The sequence below is a fragment of the Aulonocara sp. 'chitande type north' Nkhata Bay genome, linkage group LG22 (genome assembly GCF_057382095.1).
Source record: "Aulonocara sp. 'chitande type north' Nkhata Bay isolate Kocher_YH1m ecotype deep benthic linkage group LG22, A_spYH_male_GT1.1, whole genome shotgun sequence".
NCBI classification, from domain to species: Eukaryota; Metazoa; Chordata; class Actinopteri; order Cichliformes; family Cichlidae; genus Aulonocara; species Aulonocara sp. 'chitande type north' Nkhata Bay.
This window is the reverse complement of record NC_141364.1, coordinates 36,511,623-36,520,224: the sequence shown is the minus strand read 5'-3', so window position 1 is coordinate 36,520,224 and position 8,602 is coordinate 36,511,623. Positions and strand designations below refer to the sequence as shown.

The 8,602-nt window shown below is 37.2% G+C and overlaps 1 protein-coding gene across 1 annotated transcript; it reads right to left on the bottom strand.

The window, feature by feature from the left end:
• Positions 1-5,236: 5,236 nt before the first annotated feature.
• Positions 5,237-6,723, bottom strand: sdhaf3 (succinate dehydrogenase complex assembly factor 3). Its single transcript, XM_086280938.1, has 2 exons — positions 6,424-6,723; positions 5,237-5,643 (listed from the first exon to the last, which is right to left on the bottom strand). The coding sequence occupies exons 1-2, from the start codon at positions 6,598-6,600 to the stop codon at positions 5,449-5,451; spliced, it is 372 nt and encodes a 123-aa protein (XP_086137064.1). The 5' UTR covers positions 6,601-6,723; the 3' UTR covers positions 5,237-5,448.
• Between the last annotated feature and the right edge of the window lie 1,879 nt (positions 6,724-8,602).

The following is an 8,602-nucleotide window of genomic DNA, read 5'->3' as shown; positions in this document are numbered from 1 at the left end:
TGAAACGCTGTTTACGTGGACGAAAGGTCCAAATGCATAGAAACAGCTGCATTTTCAAAAATACCCGTGTAGGTGCGGATATAGCGTAACAGAGTTAGTAGTTTATTTTATTACTACCTGTAATTTATTGCAGTTTACTTGTATTTGCTTAATTGTTTACTAAATGTTTGAGGTGTGAAATAAACCGCAATGAAGCAAAATATGTGTGTGTGTGGTTGGAGGATGTGCTTGTGCTTGTGCGTGCGCGTGCGGGGGGGCAACATTTTTCTTGTAAAACAAAGGGGGGCCTAGCAAAAAAAGTTTGGTAACCACTGACCTAGTATATCTTTTTAGATGCCATTTGTTACTTTTCAAATTCTATATTTATTAAGTTATGCTGGCTTGTTTGCACAACAAGGCTAAATAATTATATAAACGTTTCTCAATCTAAATATTGTACTTTGGTAGAATTAAAAAATAAGTGTTGTGGTAAATGGTAAATGGCCTGTATTTGTATAGCGCTTTACTTAGTCCCTAAGGACCCCAAAGTGCTTTACACTACATTCAGTCATTCACACACACATTCACACACTGGTGATGGCAGCTACATTGTAGCCACAGCTGCCCTGGGGCGCACTGACAGAGGCAAGTGCAGGTCTATGATGATTTTTAGTGCCACTATCATCTAGTTCTGATTGTGGTTCTGTTTTGGTTAAGTCCTAAATAGTCCTGATTTTGAACTGTTGTAGTCCTGTTTTAATTCCGGATCAGTTCTGGGTCTGGTTGAATCTGGGTTTAGTCCCTATGTCTTGATACAGCCTTGACTTTGTTCTGCCTTGCTGCTTAATTAAAAAACTAGTTTAAGGTGTCCTGCATATGTGATATATATTTTTTCCTATATGAAGTCATTCTTTTTTTAAACAAAGCTCAAAACACAGCCTAATAAATCTTTCAGTCATTTCAAAAGCATCCGCTTTAAGAGCCGTGCTTAGAGAGTGCTTTGTAGTGAATCAGAAGAGTCAGAAGCCATTGAGCGAGAGCCAGCTCCTCACTTAATTTCCTTTCGCTGCTCAGCTCTGCTCCAATCCCTCCATATTGTGGCCAATCACATGCGAGGATATAGGATAATATCAGTATGTGAAAAACAGAGAGGGTGAGAGACGCGACAGTCAGGTGGAGAGTGCGTCTGTCCTCTCAGTAAGTGAGTGAGACAGTAGACAGCGGTGAGGAGGGCTGTGCGAAAGCAAAAACACATGAATATGCCTGAGACCCGTAAATGAAGCAGCATCTGGCTGCAGTTTAAAGACTTTTTGTCTCTGTCCTGGTTTCGTCTCGACTTGGTCTCGGTCTTGGTCTCGGTTTAGGCGGTCTTCACTACAAGCCTACACTGTACTTATTTTCTATAATTCTGACCCATCCAGCAATGAGCTGGTTCGCTCCTCTAGATTCAGTCATTTCAACATTCTACTTGAAGAACAAGACACCCATGAGTAAAACTGGCAACTATACAAAAAACAAAAACACAAAGAGTCCTAGAACTCCACATTTTTTATTCTTTGGCAAATCAACTGCAGTACATACTCAAATGGATCCATCTTCCCCCATCATATATTACTTGGTCAGACATACAACAAAAGCCTCGTGGAAACATTTTCTGGAATATCTAATATTTAACTTAAATCAGTTTTCCATTATTATTATTAATCACTCCTGTTCTTCCTTCTTGGCTTGTTACCAATGTCATTATTGTTGTTGCTGGTTGTTATTATAATCCTTAACACAATCCAATATTTGAATTATTAATTTTTACTACAAACAGCTATGCTAAAAGAAAAGACGATGATAGTGGCAATGACAGCTTAACATTATTGCCATTTTTTTGTGTTGCTTACATATTCCATTTAGTGTTGTTGTATTATTATATATTGTCATATTGTGTCACACACACAATAGCTGATTAATTAGAATAAAGATTCTATTCAACACTGGACACAGGTAATCACAGAGGATTGATCCCTGTAAGAGAGGAGAAGCGTATTACTCCGCTGAATTTGAACAGGTAAGTCAGGAGGATATTTTTTTAAGGAGTAAACATGGCAGATTTTCTTACTTTTGAAATTTTAAGAGCAGTGATTCTGGAAGCATGCATCCAGGTGAATGTTTGGTGGAGAGGTGAAGTGAGAAGCCAAGATGTCCTATCCTTGTTCTTTTCAGAGTCCGGAGGATTCAGGAGGGCAGGTGTAGCTGAGATATAATGTACTGAGTGAGTCACAGTGAACTTTCTCAAACTTTACTATTTAAATAGAATTTTTTTAATACTAAGGGTCCACATGTCACTGTTGTTTCCAGTGGGACACTGCTGTTAAGCATGTTGCATGTGTGGGGGTTCCCAGCCAGATTGCATGGACTCCACACTGGTAAGGCACATTCTCTGTAGCTCCTTACATTTGGTGTATTTTACTTTACTAAGTATTAGTTCTTAAGGCTAAAGGTCCCCAAAGTGCTTTTGATTACTTTGAATGAGAAAAACAGCATTCAAAACTGCCATCATTGTATCATGGACAACCCCTCCCACCCCATGCATGCCTCCATGATGGACTATCAGAGCAAACGCAGCAAAAGACTCATTGCCCCGAAATGCAGAACTGACCACCACAGGAAATCCTTCGTACGGGTGGCATTAAGACTGTACAGCTCTTCCTCACTCTGTAGCGGATTTTCCTGAGGATTAATACCAAAGTTATTCTGTTCCCATAACTATTTATTTTTCAGGATATAGTCATATAGTTACTTCGTTAGAGTTATTTGATATTATATTTTGCACTATCCTACGGTATATTACTGTATACTACTAATATATTCTTATTGTATATATTGTATATCTTATTCCTCTGTCTCTCTTGCTGCATTCAGCACGTGTATGATAAAAGAATTTCCCTTGGGATAAATAAAGTTCTTCTTATGTTATCTTATGAAGAGAGGCCTACTGCTGTGTGTGTCGGCTGATTTTGCTGCTGCATTTTGTCTTTTAGGTATGTGTAAAGATCCAAGTCACATATAGATTTTGTTTTATGTGTATAACGAGTTCGTTCTACGGCTGCATGATAAATAGTATTTAACATTTAGAGAAAGTTCTCATAGCCATCTCCCAGGCGTAATATTATGTAGAGCTTCTTTCAATACTACTGACATTTATTTAGACTCTTCTTGTCTTCAATTGATCTTTCTGAATTAGCAATTACTTCTTCTAAACCAAATGTGTCAAACTCAAGGCCTGCAGGCCACATTTATTTTTAGTATTTAGTATTTATTTATTTATTGTCATTGTCAAGAACAATGAAATTGCGTTTGGGGCTTCCATACAACCCAAAAAAAAGAAGAAAATAATAAATACCCCTTAAAACCCAAGTGTACATATTTAACCCAGTGTGACTCCAATGCAATAAGACAATCCTTAGCAATAATGTTCGTAGAAATTCAGACAAAGACCTGAGAAACATGACAAAATACAACAATGCAACCCATACATTTATATCCGACCTAAAGTGTGTAACTGAGTTTGACACACCTGCCCCAAACCATCACTGTGTCCTTTAGACTCCATTCCTGCAAGACTGCACAAAGAAGTCCTGCCATTAACAAATGTTTCAATCTTAAATATGATCAACCTATCTTTATTAATAGGCTATGTACCACAGGTCTTCAAGCTGGCAGCAGTTAAAGCATTACTTAAAAGGCCATCAGTTAACCATTAGCTAATTATAGGCCAATCTCCAACCTTCCTTTCATATCAAACATTCTTGAAAGAGTAGTTGTCAAACAGCTAACAGATCATCTGCAGAGGAATGGCTTATTTGAAGAGTTTCAGTCAGGTTTCAGAGCTCATCACAGCACAGAAACAGCTTTAGTGAAGGTTACAAATGATCTTCTTATGGCCTCTGACAGTGGACTCATCTCTGTGCTTGTCCTGCTAGACCTCAGTGCAGCGTTCGATACTGTTGACCATAATATCCTATTAGAGCGATTAGAACATGCTGTAGGTATTACAGGTACTGTGCTGCAGTGGTTTGTATCATATCTATCTAATAGATTTGTTCATGTAAATGGAGTCTTCTTCACACACTAATGTTAATTATAGAGTTCCACAGGGTTCAGTGCTAGGACCAATTCTGTTTACATAATAAATGTTTTCCTTAGGCAGCATCATCAGAAGCCATAGAATTACATTTCGTGCTATGCAGGTGACACCTAACTTTATCTATTCATGAAGCCAGATAAAATACACCAATTAGTTAAAATGCAGGAAAGACCTGGATGGCCTCTAATTTTTTGCTTCAAAATTCAGATAAAACTGAGGTTATTGTACTCTGCCATAAAAATGTTACAAATATAACATCTAACCAGATGCTTACTCTGAATGGCATTGGCTTGGCTTCCAGTAACGCTGTGAGGAAACTTGGAGTAAAAACTCATCTCACAGCCCATTGTTCGCCAGTGGTGATAGTTTCAGTAATTGTGCAAAGGTATGTTTTATAAAGCTGTGGAAACCTGCAGCCAGCTGAGACTGGATAAGTGAGGAAACATTTCTCCCACTGAAAACATCCAGATGAACAGAATCAACTTTTTGGGATTAAAAAGTACGCTTGTCTTGACTGCTTGGCTGTCTCAGTCCACATCCTTGGGTTGCTTTTTCTGTGCTGTGTCACAGATGTTCAAAATATTTAAGAGATAAACAAGAAAACTGCTTAGTTTCTATTAGAGCTACCAATTTAGATAAACACAAACCTAGTGCAACTAAATTAATAGTGCTACAGCAAATGTAGTAATATTTACATAGCATTTTTCTAGTCTTACTAAGCACTCAAAGAATTTGATCCTACAAGCCACATTTTCATATTCACACAAATAGACTTTAATACATCACTTTACTCTATGCCTTTTAGCACTTGTGAAAAATCTAACATTCACACTCACAACTCTGATGAACTGGGAAGAATTTAGGATTCAGTACTTTGCCCAAGGACAATTGAGGACCAAAACACTGACCCCCCCAATGAGTAGATGACCCTACTCTAAACATGCTGGAGCACATTTACGTGGCAGACATTAAGAGCTGTCTAGAGATTTTAAAGGGCAGAAAATGCTGAAGAAATGCAGGGCAAAATGCAAACGGTCACTGGACAGCTGTACTGTGATACGGCTGGATGTGGAGTGACCATTATGCTTACATTACTAGCGTGCTAATGTACTTCAGGAGGAGCATGACATCACTTTTATTTGCACCAAAAAAGGGTCACACAAAGCAACACAGAATTAGTACACAGCATTTTAACGTAATCAAATATTCTTAAAAGACTCCTTCGAGCACCACCCTTTACCTAAAGCACTCACGAGTTTAAATTCATCATAGTCATATGTTGTTTGTTTTTGTCTTCTTTCTGTCCAAGCACTGCTCTCTGGCCTGCAGCTTCACTTCCTGTCCTCTTGTATGTCAAACTGTCTTTTGGATTTGGTGGATTCCACCATGAGTTCATACAGTTGGCTGATCTGTTCATCCTGGAAATCATTGAGCTTTTTCTGTGACAATTGGTCTCCAAACTTTACTGAGTTGTATCTTTCCCCAGCTGACTCCAGAACCTGAGTCTGCAGAGTGTTCTTGTAGTTCTGCAAGGGAGATTGGGGATGAAGGAAACAAACATCAGGTTTGAGCATTTAGCATCTGCTCTCCCACACACTTATTAAACATTGTGGCTGCTAGATTTCATTTATTGCCATGAAATGAAATATATGCATTAACATGAATGGAAAAAATCTTTATTGGGAATAACTATATTCAAATGATCTGAAATCCCGTCTTCCTTTTTGAATCAGTGAGAAACGTTTCATATATTTTTTATTGTTTCTTTGGATTAGGGCCTAATTTAAATCACACTAAATAACTACTAATCATCAAATCATTGCTAAAACAGCATCCAGTGGTGTAGGAAAATGAGGAAAAGCAGTAATATTAGTCAAATGACATGTATTTAAATGTTCTTGAGCAGTAACGGATATTCATGATGCACTTTTTGCTATGCTTGAGATCCTTGAGCTCAAGGTCACAGGTCATAAGTCACCAGAGGTCGAGAGGAGATCACCCAGAGTAAGTGAAATAGTTATAGCACCTTCTGGTAACTTTTTTTTTTTTTAAATACACGTAGAATACTGTGAGAAGACAAATTATTTCATATTTTGTCATTTTCTGTCTCTATTTTCAACAATGCGTTAACATAAGGATGATAATTTATTCTATTTGCAAATATAACCAAATGTCTATTGGACTATGAAGTAAAATGGTGAAAATCTGCAGATAAAGAAGACAGTCGGCACCTGTACCGTAATATCTGAAATATAGTGCAACAAAAGTCTAGCCGCGGCTGGCTTGACCGCCGTGACCCGCCTTACCTCCCACTCTGTCATGAAGCTCTTGACCTCCTTGGGTCCTGCACTCTTATGTCTTCTAAACTCGTCCTTCACATATTGGTCACCAAGGGCTCGGAGCTCTATGGGCAGGAAGCGGTGCAGGACCAAAATTCTCTTGTAAAGTGAACGGACTCTGGAGACGTGAGCGCACACCGCCATCAAGTGCACAGAAACCGTATCTAACACGGCAGGGTTAAAGAAATAAAGGAAAACGGCGACAGACAGGACACAGTACCAGACCACAACATTCCCAAGTACAATTACTCAACTGAAGTCCGGAAATTGGTCTTCTTCGTTTAGTCAACAAAGTAGATGACTGGCGCATTTTCGCCCCCTCCTGGGTGCAGTAGACTATTTCAGCCGAAAAACCTTTTTAAAACTTTTAAAACTTCATGTTTGATTATGAACGACAGAAGCAAGCAAGATCAGCAGCCAGTGTGGCTGATTCTTTGTTGCATCATGAAAAGTCTGCTATGAGAAAACTCTTATCATCTTTCTGTAATTTGATGATTTTTTTGTTTGTTTGTGTGCGTTTCTTTATAGGCAGTCCAAATAGACATTATTCATTCTCATTTGATCAAGTCCCAGAAACTACTTTCTTGTTGTTATTTCAGTTTTGGGCATTTAAGCTTTTATGTCTACAAACATCTATGACATGTAGTTTAGGTCCCATCTTCAATTTACAAAATATGTCTCTCTTTGAATTCCTGGCTAGAGATACAAAAGACATGATCATTTTTCAGTTTCCTCCAAATGACTCTCATTAAAATCACTGTAGTCACTGTTTAGCTTTTCTATCAGCCTCTTCAATCCACTGCAGTTCTTGATAGAGATTAAAAAAAAAAAAAGTTGAATATCAGTTGACAGCTGGATTTGAAGAAACTTAGCCTCAAAGACCTGGAAATTCATTTGATTGCGATACATTTAGAGGAGTTAGAGTTTTCACTGAGTAAATATCATCAGATTGTCCTCAGTGTCTCTATTATCAAACCAAAGGCTTTAGAAAGGTAAAAATCTTCCTCACAACTGTAAATCTCTCATATAACTGAAATTTGGGGACACATGCACACATACTCTACTGCTAAGTTTTTATTGAAAATTATGCACTTTAATGTCTCATTGCACTCTGAAATGAAAAGCATAAGCAATAAGCAATTTGAGTTCAAAAAAGAAGTAATGTAATTTATAGACCAAAATATATTCTGAACTTTTGACTCATCAAAGTAGCCACTTCTTGCAGATATAACAACTGAACACACACGTGGCATTATTTCTACAATAGAAATCAAATATTCTTTAGAAAGTTCTTCCCAAATCTGTTGCAAAGTTCCCATAAATGTGGACCTTGTAGTTTGCTTTGCTTTCACTCTGAAACTGTAAATAAAAGTCGCCACTTTCAGGGATTTAAATAAAGCTGTCAGACCAGAATATGGATCACAAGTCCCCAAAATTCATAGTTTCTCTTCATATCTTAATTTTTCCTCCATGGATAGATGAAAAGAACATTACTTTAGGGTAGGGTAGTGCGTCGGGTATGTGTCTGAAACCTATGAATAATTATATAATGCACACTAGTATTCTGAGTCTTTAATTGAGCAAATCAGACTTAGCCCTTAGCGAATACACAATACTAGGAATAACATGATTTATGGGTTTGAAGTTCAACTAAATAAAAAAAAAACATAATTTGCAGTTACGTAATATTCTGAAGATGTCACTTGGATGAGTGACGAAATGTTTCTCCCACTGAAAACGTCCAGATGAACAGAATCAACCTTTGGGATTTACTGGATGATCGATCATGCATCAAGACATTAAGACTTTTACATTTGCTTGATACAAATTGAATGCAACTTAATCATTTTACATTTTATTAACTTTGAACTCAAGAGACTTCTAGTACAACACTTAATCAATATGAACACTGTAAGTATGATTTAAAAAATTAGTAAAAACACTTCTTATGATGCAGTTAAATCAGCCCAGTTTTGGACCATGTATAGCACCACTATTTTATCTAATTAAAATCTTCTATTTATATGTTACACAATTTAAAACAGCAATAACCTTAAACCAAGAGTCATATTTAATTATTTTGAAACTAAGTTTAAGTTTCCCATAACTCTGTATTTGATACGATCAGTATAAAAAGTATTTATTG